The sequence below is a fragment of the Corvus hawaiiensis genome, chromosome 6 (assembly GCF_020740725.1).
Source record: "Corvus hawaiiensis isolate bCorHaw1 chromosome 6, bCorHaw1.pri.cur, whole genome shotgun sequence".
In the NCBI taxonomy this organism is placed as follows: Eukaryota; Metazoa; Chordata; class Aves; order Passeriformes; family Corvidae; genus Corvus; species Corvus hawaiiensis.
This window is the reverse complement of record NC_063218.1, coordinates 4,425,079-4,442,033: the sequence shown is the minus strand read 5'-3', so window position 1 is coordinate 4,442,033 and position 16,955 is coordinate 4,425,079. Positions and strand designations below refer to the sequence as shown.

Sequence of the window (16,955 nt, the reverse complement as noted above, 5' to 3'; positions counted from 1 at the left end):
AAATAATCTGCTGGGTGGAAATTTTCTCCAGAGTCCTGTCGAACAGCCTCTGTCTCTGCTCCTCAGTCTCCTCAGCTTCATCCCTCTGGGGGTTTGAGCACAAGAACGCATCTGGTTTTAGGGGGATGCATCTGTGAAACAATGTCTGTAGGAGGCTGCCTGAGGGCTCAGGTGTGCTGTGGGTGCTGGTGCTGGAGCTCAGGCTGGGCCTGGAGGCACCTGGAGCTCTCTGCCCCACATGCTGCTTTCTCCCCATCCCTGGTCCCTGCCGCCTGAGGAAGCACTCTGCTGGTGCAGCCTGTTGTAGATAGAGTTACCATAAAGGGCCTTCTCTATCAGAGCAGAAATCACAGAATCATAGATTAATTAGGGTTGGAAAAGACCTCCAAGATCATCAAGTCCAATCTTCAACCATCACCGTGCCCACTAAACCATAAAGTGAAGTGCCATGTCCACTCATTCTTTGGACACTTCTAGGGTGGTGACTTCACCACTGCTCTGTTCCAGTGCTCTACCACTCTTTCAGTGAAGAATTTTTTTCTAATGTCCAGTCTGGTCCAACCTGAGGTCTTTTCCCGTTGTCCTGTCCTTGTTCCCTGGGAGCAGAGCCCGATCCCCCCTTGGCTGCCCCCTCCTGTCAGGGACTTGCAGAGAGCAAGAAGGTTCCCCCTGACCCTCCTTTTCTGCCGGCTGGGCCCCTCCAGCTCCCTCACAGACCCTTCACCATGGACATCTTCAGGCTTAATCCAACCCCCTCAGGGTTGGATTCCTCCAATCCTGCCCACAGCAGTGAGGGACAGGGGAGATGTGGCACCTCCAGTGCTGCACTGTCAGGTCAGAGCTGTTCCCTGGGCTCAGGGAGCTGCTCCCTCTGGAGATTTGAGAGCCACAAGGCCAGTGTGACACCAGAGTGCAGCCCATGGTTTGATTAGCAGCCAGGGATGTGCCAGGCTGCCCTTGGTGCTGCCATCCATCCTGCTGCAGGTTTGATGCTGTTGTTTTCCTCCTCCCAGCCGTGGACCTGTTGAAGCACAAAATGATCTTCAGCGTCGTGCGGCTGGGGGCCACCATCATCATCTGCATCGGGTTCCTGCTCATGCTGCTCCCCGAGGAGTGGGACGAGATCACCCTGAGGTTCATCAACAGCCTGAAGGAGAAGAAGAGTGAGGATCACACCGAGGACATGACAGAATCCAGTGTCCACACGAGGAGCAGGAGCAGAGCCAACGGGACAGTGTCCATCCCGCTGGCGTAGGGCTGGAGGACTCTCCCTGCACGCAGATGTATATTCTGTGAATATAGCTTAACTTTCCTCACCACCTGTATACTTAAAAAGATGTCATCCAACCTGAGCAGGGGATGAACTGTAAGATAAGAGAAATACATCTATAAGAAATGTTTACATTTGTACACTTAACAAGGAACGGGTGTAAATAACGACAATAAAATCTTTTGTAATAAACATTTAAGCTTTTGTCTTGCTGAACTGGTGGGTTTAAAATATGGATAAGTTTACATCATTTATCTCCCTTTGCTGGCACAAGTAGAGTCATTTTGGAGGATACAAATGTTGGATATTTCCAACTAAATCTCAAAATCTAACGTCTTGACTTACTTTCAATAAAGTGCCCTTTCAGCAAGGTAACAGTTTTGGAAAAGCATTTCAAACCTCTCCTGGCATTTTGGAGAGTTCCTTTCTGAAAGGCACTGATGTTCACACTGATATTCCCAATTATTATCAGAATAAATATTCCATGGTGTGCAAAACATGAGCCGTCCCCTCCCAGACCACACTGAGCTGTGCCTCTTTCCAACACCACCTCTCTGGAAGTGGTGCTGGAGTTTGGGTGCCTTCAGTAAAGCAAAAAGTAGCTTTATTTACCTCATTTTCTCCCAGAAAAGCTGCACTCCCAGCTGAGCTACAGAAGTCTCAGGAGAGATGGAACACCCTGGATCGCCGGTGTCCCTGGGAAATGCCATTTCCTGTTTTCTAGAGCTTCGGGACAAATGAGTATTTTTCTTAACCTCCGCTGTGGAAAAGTCAGTCAAAAGCCAAATCCAATCCCTTCCCTAAGCCTGTTGATGTGTAATTTAGCCTCGTTTACAACATTCCTGGGACTGACCACTCAAGACTGTCTTTATTTGAGAGCACTTGATAGGCAGACAAACATTTATCCCCCCTTTTTTTTAAAGGAAGAATTAAACCAACTGGAAAGCATCACAGGTTGCTGAGCTCTGCTGACTTTCCTGCCCACAGTTTGTGAGTTTGATTAGCAGCCAGTAGGGGTGGGTTTTGATGGTATTTCTGCCTGGGAAAAAAGATCATGTAAATAGTAAGTTATTGGACTCTTTTTATTTGACTCTTCTATTGAATGTTTTTTTAATCTTTTAATGTTCATGTCTAAACTGTCCCCAGCAGACAAAATACTTGTGTGTGTTAAAAAACCCCACAAACTTGTGTTCTTTCATCACATGGCTCCAGAGCTAGGGCTGCAGAAACCAACCCAACCAGCTGTCCCCTGTGCCCTCAACCCAGACCTGCAAGGTTTGGATACACACACAAGCCTCTTACAGCTCCTGGTCTGCTGCTTTTGAGAGGAGGTAGACATCAGAAATATTCCAGAAGAGTTAATTATGGAGGTACTGATGGGCTGAGAGCACCCAGCACAGGGCAGCTTGCCCCCTCCCCACAGTTTTGGAGCTGATACATTCATTTAAATTGCTAGATCGTTTTGGGGACTTTACTGAAATTTTAACTCCTGCCAAGCTGAACACATGGGGAAAACAAAACTTTCAGTATGCATTGATGAGTACTTTTTTGGCAAGCAGCCTCATGGCAGCATCTTCAGGCCCAGGACTGGATCCTTTAAGGAACCTCATTGGGAGTTCAGCAGGGAAAATCGTGTGAAATCCTCATGTGTGAGTCAGGTTTCATGGAATGCTTGACACATTGCATGGCCAGGGGCACTGGGTGTTAAAAAGACTCTAATCCCAGCAAGGAAGGCTTGAGCAGCGCAGCCCTGCTTTGGTTTGATGTTCACAGAATGGTTTGGGGTTGAAAGGACCTCAAAGCTCATCTCATTCCAACTCCTGCCATGGGCAGGGACACCTTCCACTGTCCCAGGTTGATCCAAGCCCCGTCCAGCCTGGCCTTGAACACTTTCAGGGATGGGAATATTTCTTCTCTGGGCAATCTGCTCCCAGATTCTTTCCGAGGGTGCTCATCATCCCCAGCAATACCTGGAGCCCCCTCATTCAGCCTCTGCCCAACTTCCAGTTTGAATTCCTCATTAAGCATGGAAATAATGGTTTTCCCTGGAGCTCAGCTCAGCCTTTCAGCTGGAGAAAAACCCATCAAACCCCAGAAATCAGACAACAAACGGGGGCTCTTTGGCCTGATGCTGTTTGTGATCCATCAGAGGAACGGCAAACCAATAATGACCCCCATCAAGTGACTCCCTTCTGCCCTCCCCACCAATGTGAGGTTCCATTTCTGTGGCACCGTCTCCCAAGGAAAGTGCCGCTTTTGACCTGGCAGCTGCGTTACCAGATTCTCCTTATCACTGGAAGGAAAACAAAACGTGCTGTGAATAACCCTCCCCGAGCATCCCCAGCACTGCCTGCCCTCTCTGGAGGGCTCAGCGAGCCCGCAGCAGGACGGTGTTATCAGCACCACCCATGTCCCCAGCCTGGGCTGAGATAAGATGAATGCCCCCTGTCAATGCCGGCGACAAGGAGCAGAGGGAGGAACAAGCCGTGTTTCTTGACCTTACAGATGTGTAATAACAAGCTCTATCAGCCACAGAAGTTTGTATCCCATCCAGGGGAGCCGTGCTGGGTTATTTTCCTCTCTTTGCTGACCCGTTTGTTCACACTGTCGCTGCCTGAATGTGCTGCAAGCAGGATAAACAACAGCCTGTTCACGTTGCCGGGGGGTTGTTTCTACTTCACTCACTGAGGATTTGCATAAAAGCCCAGGCGTTATTTTGGCTAAAATCCATTCCACCCACTCGCCATCTCCTCCTTTGCCCACGGTTTTTTTGTGATTTAAAATTCAGTTTTGAGGAGAAGCTTTAAGCAGAGGTGATGCACTGCTGCAGTTGGGTGTTAGAGCGGTGCCCCTTGGCTCACCTCCCCTTGGTTCACCTTTGCTCTGTGCGAAGGTGAGTAACAAACTCTGCCCCTCCGTGTGAAAATGCCCTGCCCCAAGTCATGGCACTGCCCTACCCTTGAGCTTTTCCCAGTATCTTCCTTAAAGAAAGGGCATCAGAGCGCTTAGGAGTCAATGATTTCATTTTGACTGCAAGAAATTTGCTGAGAAGTCCAGTTCTGGCGGGATCATCGTCACTTACAGAGTTTAAAGCAGTAAATTAGATGGGAGAAAGGGATTAAATTCTTCCAGCTCTGCTGGGAAGAACTGTGAGCTGTCCCTAAGGGCACTGTATGGGACCAAAGCTGCTCCAGCCCCATGTTTCTACAGCACAGGACTCAGGAATTTCACTGAACTTTAAATATAGGTAAAATAAAATAACATTATTGCATTAAATAACCCCCAGTTAAAGAGAAGGATGAGCATCCCTGACCAGGATCTCAGCTTGCCCCAGTGGCCTGCAGGAAGGGCATCCTCCTGCAGCCTCTCTCCCACCCCAAACCCTCACCTGCTGCTCTTGGTCCTCTTTGCTTTACAGAGTAAAGCCCTGTGGGAAGGAAATGTGGACAAGAGAGGGGATTGGGGAGTGTGGGGAGCAGGGGGACCCTGTCAGGATTTTGGCAGCACCTGGGTAAAACACCAAATGCAGCACCGTGAGCACTGGCTTTAACATCCACTTTGAACGTGGGTTTCCACTGCTCCCACACATCCATCATTGCATTTAATTCATGATTTTCCCAAGCTGCCTAACAGGAATGACCTGTTCTCAGCAGGGGAAGCGTAATTAAAATAAAAAGGAAAAATAGACAGTAAGCATTGAGAAACTCGGGAGGGAAGCAGGGTGTTGATTTTACATTTCCATTTGAAAGGAAGAAGACAAAAAAAAAAATACAGTCCAGGCTGCTGTGCTCCCTCATGTCCTGGGTGACCTGGGAAAAGCAAAGTCACGAGAGATGTTGGTGCTTTGTGGCTGAAAACATGAGCTGGTTGGGTTGCTCCAGTGATGAATATTTTCTTCTGGGAGCAACCTGGTCTAGTGGAAGGTGTCCTTGCCCATGGCAGGGGGTGGAACTAAAAGATCTTTAAGGGCCTTTCCAACCCAAACCCTTCTACGATCCTATGATTTTATGAACTATCAAATATCACTCACTTTGACCATTATTCCCAGTTAGCATTGTCCTAAAGCTGCATTTTTTCCAGCAGTGCCCCCAGCCAGCAGGAGCAAAGGTGGAGGATGCTCCTGGGCCAGCCCTTATTCCCAGGCTGTTTCTCCCATGCAGGATGAGAGACATTTTAACCCTTCTGGTGCTCCAAGGATTGAATTTCCTTCCAAAACCTGAAGATTTAGCAAAAGAGCTGCTTGAAGAAATACCTCACACCCAGCTGAGGTGGTGGTCCTGGTTGAAAATCACTTGTAGGTAAAAGCAAATCTTCTTTGGGGTTTGGCACTGGCTCCCAAGCTGCTTTCCCCTTCTCTGTCAGCAGCAGCCCCCTCTCGTCCCAGCGGGGGAATGCCTGGGGATGGGTCAATGTTTAACCAAGGTGGGAAGGACATCCGTGGGAGCTGGCAGGGAGCTGCCTGGGCTCTGAGTCGCTCACAAAGATCCCTCTCCACGTTCAGAGAGGATGGTGCATGAGGGGATTTCCTTCTCCTCTCAGAGCCCTGGCTCTGCAGGATGGGCCTGAGCTCCTCCAAGGGGCACCCCAAGGTGACCAAGGTGGCCCCGGTGCCTGGCCAGGGGGATGTGCCCGCTCTGGCTGCCCTGCACCGGCTCCCCAGCGTGCCAGGACAGCCCAGCCCACACATCCCCCCGAGTGGGGCACCGTGGGGAAAGCCCATCTTCCACCTGGAGCTTCCACCTCTCCGGGAGACCTGGTACGGGAGAGCCTCTGCAGGTGAGGGGTCACTGCTGGAATGTCACGGGCCTGGGGGGTCACTGGGGCTGTGCGTTTGCTGGCTGCGGTGTGGGGTGGGTGTGGGGGTGTGCTGTTCTGCATCCTCAGCTTTTTGCCATTTTTGCCATTTCCAGGATATTTTAGCTATGGGAAAACTTATTTTCCCTGCTCCACTGTTTTGGAAAGCGTCTCGCTCACCCAAGCCCAGATCCCAGCTCCTTGCTCTCCCATCAGTCACCCCCTGGAAACAGCCCAACTCCCCAGCATCGCCCTGGCACCTGCCTGTGTCCAGACAAGCCCTTGTCCAGCCACCCTGTGACTGCCATCACACCCCTGTCCCACTCAGCTGCCCCTGCCAAGCACTTCGTTATCACTGCCCTAATCAGAATTAGATTCTGGGCAGGTAAAACTGGAGTCAATGACAAATTTCCCAAGCCAGGAGCAGAAGAAGGCAGACAGACCTGGCTGTGTGTGTTTCCCTACAAGCAGCCTCTCCCCTCAGCCTTTAAGCTCCATCCATACCCAAATCCTTCCCAGAGGTGAGGAAGGAGGTTTGCATCCATCTGGAAGTGGATGTGCACCTCTCCACAACGAGCTGGATGGTGACAAATGCTTCCCACAGCAGTGTTAGGGGAGTGGAGGGAGAAACATCCATGAAAACCAACGGGGTGGGAGGAAGGGCGAGGCAGAGGGAGGAGGATCTGCAGCCCCAGCATCCTCCTCCCTGCTTTTCCATTCCCCAAAAATCAATTTCTGACCCACGCCAAGCATTGTTAAGCACTGCTGCTTCACCAGAGGCTGGGTATTTCCTCCAGGATCTTTCATCAGGGGACATCAGGAAGCAGTGAAAGCAAATAAATCTCTGGCATGATAGCAGTGACATTCATGGAACTGAGGTTTTGGGGAGAATACAGATCAGGTCTTGCTGGAGAAGAGCAGGGTTTAAGTACTCAGTGAGAACAAGAACAACCAAATGTTCCTGTTCTGGAAAATTATCACTGGGCATTTAACAAATGCTTGTTAAAAATGTGTGTTTTCTAAAAAATTTAGTAAATGTAATCTTCCATTGCTTTCCATTTTCAGAAACAAGAAGAGTACGCTCAGGAGGACTTGATCCATGTATTAGCTCAAGCTGCTGTCTAAATAAGCAAAGCCTCCAAGAGAATAGGTTTTATTTGGTTTATGAGGGTTCAGCTTGGCTTATTTAAAATCCAGATTCCCCCAGAGGGGAGGATCTGCTGCTGCTGAAGTGCAAGGGTGAAAAACAGGAGTCACAAGGATGCCTTGAGCTGGGGCTTGGTGCTGCTCCCTGCTCTGGGGGGAGCAGATTTGGGCACAGTGAACCCTCAGCCCCCAGTTCTGTATCTGCAGAGGGTAAGGGCAAATCTCCTACAAGCCACATGCACAGATAGGATGGGAGGGAAAAATTAAAAACAACCCCAAACATGCACAACACAAACCATCAGACCTCATAATGGAGAAATAACTTCCTCAAAGCCGTACCCTTCTCCAGGACAAGCTTCTCACAGCCACTTCCCTGCGTCGTGTCCCTGTTCCCAGGTCCAGGAACCACCTCTTTACCTTTCCCTTTCCCCCAGAAATTCCCTATGCACTCACTTGCCCTGCAGATAGAGGCAATACTCCAGAACCCCCTTTTGCTCTGACAAGCTGCTATTTCCCCACGTGTTCCTTGCAGATGAGATTTGTCTCCAGAGGAGCCTCTTTCCTGAAAATTTTCCCTTCAGGCTCCCATTCCTGCATGTGTGGAGCAGCCACAGCTTTGTTCAGTGGTTAAACATTGCCAGGGCTCTGCAGAGCCCAGCAAACATTTACCTGATGGAGTCACCATCTCCATATCCCAACACCCTCATGGGAGGAAGAAATTCTTCCCTGTGAGGGTGCTGAGGCCCTGGCACAGGGTGCCCAGAGAAGCTGTGGCTGCCCCATCCCTGGCAGTGTTCCAGGTCAGGTTGGACAGGGCTTGGAGCAACCTGGGATAGTGGAAGGTGTTCCTGCCCCTGTCAGGGGTTGGGAAAAAATGATCTTTAAGGTCCCTTCCAACCCAAACCATTCTAGGTTCTGTGATTATCTTCTCTCTCTTCTCCAGGAGCCCAGCCTGGTGATCCTCCATGAGGTTCAAGGAAGTCCCCCATAAGCTGACCTTCAAAAGAATTACTTTGCTTGTTAGATATGATTATTAAATTTGGCATCAACTGTTATGTTCTTCCTGCACTTTATCCCCAACTCTCCTCCCCTGTGACCATCTCAGGGCTCCCACCATGTAGGAGCAGGAGCTGCTCAGCCCCACCTCACTTAACTCCATGTATAAAATGTCATTTGATCGCACCAGGACAGTTTTTTGGGGTGAATAGGTGAGATAAACAGGTAAACTGTTGTTTGAAAGAAATACTTCTGCTCATGCAAGTATTTATTTGTGCAAGAAAAGAACAAAAGGGGCAGTGGTGTCCACTTGAGAGCACCAGCACAGAACAGACCTGAGCCCAGATCCCATCCAGGCCTCAGAGAAAGCTCTGCTTTAATACCTAATGGGGTCACTAATGGGTGACACGTTGTCTTGGGCTGATTTCCAGGGTCTGAGAGTGCACCACTCGCCTGAGCACAGCCCTCCCACTCCTGCTGCAACAGCTCAGCTCTGCCAGAGTCAGTAAATCAGCAGAGGTACTGCTCAGTCCCACCAAAAAATAACAATAATCAAGTCTCAGGGGTTGAGCAGCAGGAAAAAACCCAAACTGCTGCCTGTGCCTGACTTTAACAGGGCAGGCAGCGGGAAGGCAGCAGAGATCAGGGATTTCTTGGCCAGCTGATGGTCACAGGGCATGGGAGGAGAAGAGTCCCTTGGCCACCCGAGTCCCAGGGGCTGGGAGAGGCCACAGAGACACGAGGATGGTGGTGGTCATGATTAGGAATGTGAGTGGCTGTAGAGGGAAGTTGGAGGGGTACGTGATGGGTGTTTGTTAGAAATCACAGACACAGTTACGCCCACTTTACCTCTGCAGCCCACAGAATATTCCATGTGTTACTGGAATACACAGACAGGGACTTCAGTGGGACGTGCCAGCCGAAATCCAGGGCACAAATCTATTGCTGAGTGCACCTAAGCAGCTGATGGTCACCCAAAAGTAACTTCATCCATTTCTTTAACCTTGAAGGGCCCCTCTCTTTGAACACCGTGCCGGGGAAGGATGGAACCAGCATCATCAAACAGCACCCGCCTCGAAGGCCTCAAGTAAGGAGAGTGTGAGGAGCTCCCTGGGAGCTGCTCTGCTTGACTCCTCCAAGTGGGGTTTTGGGGACAGGGGCACGTGTCACAGCACCACGGTGGGGGAGGCAAATATCCTACAGCAACACAAGGGGGAAGTCCTACTTTTGGGTGATCACCAGCTTTATGTGCTCTGGAGACATCCAACAAGGACGTGTGTGGGACATAGGGCCACCTTTGCTGTGATGTCCCACTGTCCTTTGGGGTGTCTGGGTACCTGCAGCCAAATCCTGGCTCCCATGGGGCCAGTGTGGCCAAGAGGGCAGAAAGGATCCAACTTGCACCGTGTGGGGCTGGTTTCGGCTCTTCAGGCCCAACATCCCGTAAGGGTCAGGCACCAGCTTAGGAGCAGAGATGATAGAGCAGACAGACATGCTGTGCAATAGGGGATAGTGAAAGACAGAGCAAGCATTCTGGGTTTCAGGAATTGCTGTTCATGCTCTGTACCTGCCCAAACTCCCCTCAGTTTCCCTGTCCTGCACTTCCCTGATCCATTCCTATCCAAGAATCAAACCCCATGACTATACCTGACCTAACAGTCAAGATTTTCCTCCACACAAGGGCTACCCCTGCATAACTAAAGCTCAGAAATGTCTTTAAATCCTTTTTTCTCCCCCTGTTCTTGGCACTGGTGAGGCCACAGCTCGAATCCAGTGTTCAGTCACGGGCATTTCTTCCTAATATCCAGCCTGAATCTGCTTGGAGCAACCTGGTTTGGTGAAAGGTGTCCCTGCTCATGACAGGGGGATTGGTCCTTAAGGTCCCTCCCAACCTAAACCATTTCAGGGTTCCATGATTCTGTGAACAGCAAACCCACTGGAGCAAGGATGCTTTGCTTGAGACTTCCTTGCTGTGATTACAATCTTTCTATTATCATAAAGAACAGAAGAGCCACCAAACGAGGTCACTTAAGCCCCCTCCACTCAGGGCTGTGGCTCTGGGTGTCACTGGTGGCTTCAGAGAGCAGAGGAGGCCGCCAGCTATGGAATCATGTGTCCCTGGGTTTGGTGGGATGATGCAACAGGAGCATCTGATCTGAGCCCACCTACATGCTGAAAACTGTCATATGGCATCACAGTTTCCTTTAGAAACCTCTGCCCAGCACGGAACTTTTTAGTTACTGATTTTATTTCCATCACGGCTCTACTTGTGTATTACAGAGACACGGTTAATACTCATTTCAGGACAAAGACTCTGTTAATCCTACCCTGTTCTGTTGCTGGTACTCTCAGGGAGTGGACATAGCTCCAGCAAAAGCCTTTTCCTGTGGGAATACTTTCAAAGGCAGCAGAGCAGGATGACGTGGCCTTCTCAAGGACTTTTAGAGGATCTTGGTCAGTGAGTGTTTCCAGACAAAAACCTGTGAGGCTCACAAGAACTAAAGGGAACAGTGAACTTTCCAGCCTGGGACAGAACTTCACCCAAAAGCCTGAAGCTTGGTTTCCCCAGCAGGGCAGGGGGATGAGCTGAGGGATGTGGGAGGCTTTTTGCCTCCATCCACCCTGCACTGGTGTCTTCCTGGAGTGATGCCAGCCCGGACCACAGCTTGTGGTGTCACATGCTGCCATCTAGTGCAAATTTTCAGTTTCATACTTAGCTTTGTGGAGGTTTTTTGATGCTAAGAGAGGTGAACTTGGCTTTGGGGACTAGTGGGGAATTTTCCCTTTACATGACGCTGATTTTCCCTCCTGCATTTTTGCACCGATTCAAAATGACAGCTCAGGATCCAGCAGCAGTTCAGTGCAGACAGAGATGTGTCCCCATTTATTGGACCCTTGTTCATAATCAAGGAGTTCATGGTGTCCCAAACAAAGTACAAGTCAGGTCTTAGAGACAAAGTCCTGGATGATGTCCTGTTCAATTTTTATGGAAGCTGTACTGAGCTCCCATCCTAGCAGGGAACTCTAGGAGGAACCACCACCCCTGGAAAAGTTCAAAAGCTGTGTAGATGTGGCACTTAAGGGCCATGGTTTAGTGCTGGACCTGGCGGTGCTGGTGCTGGGTGATTGGTTGGCCTTGATGATCTGAGGGGTCTTTTCTAACCTTGGTGATTCTATGAATGCCAAGCCATGAAAAGACCCTGCAACACCTCCCAGCTTGTTATGATTTAAGGAGGCATCTTTGCTCCTTAAGATAAAAATCCATGCTCAGAGCAGCCTGCAGAGTGAGTCTCTGCCAAGTTCCACCAGCCACCAGAAAAGGACTTTGTACCATGCACAGTTCTGCAGAAAGAGTTTTATTTAGGCCAATGCAAAGACAGGCTGGACAGAGGGAACGGTGCTCTAGGTCTCCTCTAAGTGGGATCTGCCCTTTGATGACCTGATAGGATACTTTAAATTAAATGATGACACCTCTGCATGCTCCAGCTCTGCCATGAAGCAATCTGAGCTGCAGCTTGGCTTCACTCTGGTCTTGGATGGAGACTTGGGTGCTGTTGAGGCTCAAAGAGAAATACCTGCAGGGATGAAACTGCTGTCAAACTGGGGCCTGGCTGCTTTTGCTGTAATGCAAAAGATTCCCCCAGTTTTGCCCACTCCTGAAAGACCAAATGATGCTCATCTCCCTGAGATGCCAAACTCCTTCCTGTATCCCAAGCTGCTGGGCCAGAATAGGAGGTGGAAAAATGTCCAGGTAGTTTCGTATCCAGTTTTATGATTGTGTAGAAAGGAGCAATGCTAACTATTATAAATATTGGACTTGCAGAGGCTTGAACCTGCCATCCCTCCACAAGCAATCCCTCCTGCAAAGCCCTGGAGTCAGCAAGAAGTGGCTGCAAGCCCAAAATCAAAGGTAAGTGCATGAATTTGTGCCCTTCCACAAGGCATTCCTGGCTGCAGGCTCCTTTCCCTCACACTTTGGGCACCCTGAAGGGCAGAAGCTGGTATTTAACCACTGGCTGTGCTCCTGTCTCTGGCTGAGCCCAGGACACTGAGCTGAAACACTGGGGTGTGGGTGAGAGGATGAAAATAAGGGAAAAGCTTCTGAATTGCCAGCATGACAATTCCCTGGATGAGATGGACCTGCTGAGCCAGGATATTAAATATTTTAGAGGCTGAAAATATGAGAGACACGTTTTTAAATGACTCACTTGAGCGCCCATCACTTGCAGTTGGTGGGAGAAGGGAGAGACATTCTTGCTCTTCCTGAAAGGAATTTGGAGCCAGGTGGGGGTTGGGGTCTGCTTCCAGGGAACAAGGGACAGGACGAGAGGAAGTGGCTCCAAATTGTGCCAGGGGAGGTTTAGATTGGGTTTTAGGGAAAATTCCTTCACTGAAAGCACCGTCAGGCATTAGAACAGGCTGACCAGGGCAGTGGTGGAGTCACCACCCTTGGAGGGATTTAAATGATGTGACGTTGTGGCACTTGGGGACATGGATTAGCAGTGGCCTTGGCAGTGCTGTGGGAACGTTTGGACTCAATGATCTTAGACACCTTTTCCCATCTTAACAATTCCATAAGTGTGATTTCAAGGCTGCAAACTCTGTGTGCCATAAACACCCCCTGCAGCCGCAAACATGCAAAAGCGGTTCTTCCCTTTGGATCATGAGATTGATTAACTTGGAGAACCAACTCCACGTGGTAACACCTCGGGGGGCAGAAGCACAAATACATTGTTTTAATGAAGTTTTTTTCCCTCATGCCTCAGAGCTGTGGGATAAACTGCAAGCACAGTGGAAATCTGTGATGAATTCCTGCAAGCTGGCTATGCAGGGAGATGCTCACTCCCTTTATCCAGGAGTGCCCGAGGGGTTTGTGAGCTGGTGGCTCTTCCTTTCTCTTTCACAAAGTGCAGGTGTATTTATTTGCATCTTTAAATACCCCATAGGTGCTGGAGAAGAGAGGGCAAAGCCTGAACCCCCTCCCTGGCAGGAGGCAGCACTTGCACAAGCTTCAGATGCTGGACTTGACCCGCAAGCGACGAGAGGTAACGTCAGGATGGATTTGGGGACGGGATGGGTGTGTCTCTCCTATGGACCAGGGGGCCTCAGACCTCTTGCTGGGAAGGTGAAAGGAAGCTTTCCCTGTGTCTAAGGCAGAGGGCTGGTGGGGAGCATCCCCAGGGCCCCTGTGATCAGCAATTCCCTGTGATTTTTCCAACGCTTTGCCCTCATTTGGCCATGACTCATGGAGAAACCAAAACTCCCTGTCCCAGTCATGTTCTGTCATGTACCCAGTCTGGCAAATTCCATTTGCTTGGGTTAAACTACTTGACTGGGCAATTATTTCCAGGGCCAACCCCCCTAATGCTGGGCCACGTCGAGCCATTAAAATGTGTTTGCTCCTCTGCTGCTTGTGTTGACAACTCATTTTCAAACCCAGGCGGAGCTGAAGCGGAATCTCCACAGGGAGGCGAAAATCAATAAGCAAAAAACCAAGCAATTCAGCCCCAAGGATGTCCTTGGCACTCCCCAGAGAGGCGACAGTGCCAGAAGCCGAGACCCCATCCCTGCTGAGAACAATCAGCATTTTCATGAAGACCACCCTGGTAAGTGGAATAATTTTCCAGGGCGATGTAAAACTCACCAGCCCTCCTAAATGTCACCAGAGAAGTTTCCCTATGGAAGATGCTTCCACTGCTCCATCTCCTGCAGTGATAAGATGCAGGTTCAGAAGGCTGGGGGGGAGAAGGCTGGGAGTTGTGTTTGTAGGACAAAGCATTGGAATGCTTCAGAGAGCTCTCTGGGGTAAGTGTGACGCTCACTGAGGCTGATCACTTTTTAAGTTTAGGGTTTTTTCCCACTGTCCCTACAGAAGGGGGAAGCGAAGTGGATCTCAGCCACCACTTCATCCTGACCTGTCCAAGGCATGAGCCCTGTCCTGCTTTGCCTGCACATGACAACCTTTGGCACAGGCTGGGAATGTATCACCGAGGCCAGCAGTGCTCAAATCTGTGAAAAACTTGCCTGAAGGTGAACTTTCACCAGGAGGAAGGGGAACAAGTTTGGCTTCCTATTCCCTCGTGGTTCTTCACCTCAGCTCTCTTCCCCTTGGGAATAAAGCCAGTTGCCAGACTCTGTAACTTCACCAGATATAATCCTGAGTGTGTTGTACCCCATCCTGCCCCAGACATGGGGCCTAGTCTTGCAGGGAGCTCTCAGGATTTTCTTTGTCTGTAGCCATTTCCAGCTGAATTCCAGGTGACTGAGCAGCTCTGCAAAACCATGATATTTCACTTTTTTCTCTCCCCTAGGAAACACGTGGGGTGGAGGACTCTCCAGGCAGCCTGACAGGGCTGAACTCTCTCCAGACAGGAGTGGGAAGGTTGACCTGTGGTTCTTCATGGAGCCACGGGCAAGGGATCTGTTCTGGGACTCCTCCAGCACAGGGTCAGACGAGTGGGAGAGGGAAGAGAAGATTCCCTGCAAACCCACGCTTGTGAGAACCAAGACAGAGAGAGTTTCCCTCTTTGATGACTTCTTTGACAGGGATTTCTAGTGGCATGGCTTGGGCTGTGCCAAAGAAACGAGCCCCAGCTCCAGTGGGGCTGGAATCCTCCCAGGTGGATGGGCTGAGGCTGGAGACACAGTGCTGGCTGTACGTGGAATTCCTGCCAGCCTGAGCCAGTGGAAAGGACAGCTGGAAACGAGGAGCTTGCTGATGTGGGGTGGATAGTGACCCTCTGGGTTGTGTGGCTGAATCAAAATATCTGGGGAAAAATGCCTTGGGTGGAGCAACAGGGAAATGGGGGTTGAAAGAAGAGAAGGGGGCTGGCAAAAAAACCGCAAGCGAAAGCTGGGAAAAGTTCTGGGTTAACCCCAAATATTAAATTTCAACTGAAATGAAACATTTCACTTGCCTTTGAGTTACTCAATCTTCCTGTTTAACTTGGGGTTAACCTTTTCTAAACCACAAACCCCAGTTCAAAATGCAAGGTAAAATGATTTATTTAGAAAGCCTTTAAAATATTTATTTTGGCATTTCTAAAATTCCTTTTTTACTTTTGTGGCTATTTTAAAAAAATTTCCTCTCCTCCCCTGTCCTGGACACAAAAATATATGTACTTTCTTCAGTAGTAACCTCCAGTTTTATATGCAATCTAAAAAATCTGGCTTTGGTTCACTTTTTTCCCTGTTCAAGTTTCAGTGCTGGGGAGTGAATGATGGAAATGGAGGGATTTCCATCTTTTCCTGCAGACACTCTCCCAGGGATGCTGGTCAAGGCTGCAGCACTCACCAGGAATTTGAACAAGCTGCTCTGTTGCAATCTGACATTTCCAAGTATATTGAAAAAGATGATTGTATGAAGGTGTCTGATCAATGAAAGAGATTCTTGCAGTTTCCATCTCACATAAACTCTATTTTTTATTAAATTCTCTCTTTTTCCTTATGAAATAACTTATTATCTGAGAGGGAACTTCACCCAATTCTCCTGTCTCCTATCTGGTTGTCCCCGTAGGTCCATAAAGGCCACCAAGTTTGTGGATTCAAAGCATTTATATAAAAGGAGATTTCAGTTAAATATCACATGGTTATTTAATGTGGCAAACTGGATAAGTAGGGAACTGGTGAAACACAAAGGAGGGAGAGATTTCACCACCAGGCCTGGCCCTGGGGAACAGACAGGTCTGATCACCAGCATCAGTTTTGTTTCTGTTTGAAGCTGCAGAGCTGACAAATGGCATTAACTCGTCCTTGTGCCTCCTGCTTGTCTCCCTCCCTTCCCACTTGGTCTTTCTAGAACTACCAGGGGCCAAAACATCTTCAGATCAGCTCCTTGCTGCAGGGCAGGGACTCCAGGTGTAACAAATATTATCATCACAGCCACTTTGAGCTGGAAATCTTATCCTTTCATTTTTCAACCCAGGACACCCAGAATAACAAGATCTAGAGCCAGTTCTCAGTTACCCAGGACGAGCAGGGCTTGGACAGCTCAAGACAGATGAAGCTTGTGCTGCATCACTGTCTCAAACCTGTGCTCCCTCCCACAAAGCTGTTGTGATGTGTCCGTGCTGCACCCTCAGCTTCCTGATTTACACAGCCAGGAAAAGAGCAGGAGACACATTTTTACACTCATTTAGGGGAATGAGACACCCATGGCTGACTCACTTTCACAAGTATTTATCTTTATTGAAAATCCCAGGCAGAGCAGGAGCTGGAAATCTCAGTCAAAGCCCCAAATCGAGCTGGAGCCTCCAGCCCAGCTGCCCAGGACTGAGTTGTTCTGTCCTGATTTCACCTGCCTTTGACATCCCTAAATATATGGCCCATTACAGAATGTCTACATGCTCCGTGGGGAAAACTGCACTTTGGAGAAAGCCCACACACCGTGTGGGTTTTCACTAGAAAAACATGAAAACAAACCCCAGCACAGGGAAGGAAGAAGAAGAGGAATCATTTTAATGAGAAGGAGAGCTGTTCCTGGCTAATGAGTCCATGTCTGGAGTCTGTGTGTTTTAAAAATGCCCTGAGAACTTTGCTGATAAACACCATCATCCTGTGTGAGCTGGAAATATCATGAGAGCTTTGAACTCAGTGTTGAGGGTGTACTGAAAAGGTCAATGATTTAATGGGCTGGAACAATTAATCTGGCACTTGTCTATACACCTGTTCTCTTAATGATGTGACACATCTCCCTTCTGTGTTCCCATCTGTCAACAATTAAGCTATAATTGGTGGAAATGCAATTTAT

General features: G+C 49.2%; 2 protein-coding genes across 5 annotated transcripts in view; both read left to right on the top strand.

The window, feature by feature from the left end:
- Positions 1-1,486, top strand: part of SLC35F4 (solute carrier family 35 member F4) — a 113,307-nt gene extending 111,821 nt beyond the window's left edge. For all 3 annotated transcript variants that reach the window (XM_048307374.1, XM_048307376.1, XM_048307375.1), the window contains one exon: positions 1,014-1,486. In XM_048307374.1, coding sequence (XP_048163331.1) covers positions 1,014-1,255 — 242 coding nt within the window. In that variant the 3' untranslated portion in view covers positions 1,256-1,486. The remainder of the gene's footprint in view (positions 1-1,013) is intronic.
- Positions 1,487-5,763: 4,277 nt separating this feature from the next.
- On the top strand, positions 5,764-15,111 carry CCDC198 (coiled-coil domain containing 198). Of its 2 annotated transcripts, XM_048307378.1 has the most exons (6): positions 5,764-6,046; positions 9,217-9,293; positions 12,030-12,116; positions 13,153-13,251; positions 13,647-13,812; positions 14,518-15,111. In XM_048307378.1, exons 1-6 carry the CDS (start codon positions 5,827-5,829, stop codon positions 14,760-14,762), a joined length of 894 nt encoding a protein of 297 aa, XP_048163335.1. In that variant the 5' UTR covers positions 5,764-5,826; the 3' UTR covers positions 14,763-15,111. The 2 variants fall into 2 exon arrangements, with proteins under 2 accessions (XP_048163335.1, XP_048163336.1); XM_048307379.1 differs by lacking the exon at positions 9,217-9,293 and having other exon boundaries at positions 5,798-6,046.
- Positions 15,112-16,955: the final 1,844 nt, after the last annotated feature.

Coding starts and splice junctions, on each gene's coding strand:
- CCDC198 (XM_048307378.1), top strand. CDS start 5,827: ATGGGCCTGAGCTCCTCCAAGGGGCACCCCAAGGTGACCAAGGTGGCC. Junction 9,294..12,029: donor ACCCGCCTCGAAGGCCTCAA/GTAAGGAGAGTG, acceptor TTGGACTTGCAG/AGGCTTGAACCTGCCATCCC. Junction 13,813..14,517: donor TTTTCATGAAGACCACCCTG/GTAAGTGGAATA, acceptor TCTCTCCCCTAG/GAAACACGTGGGGTGGAGGA.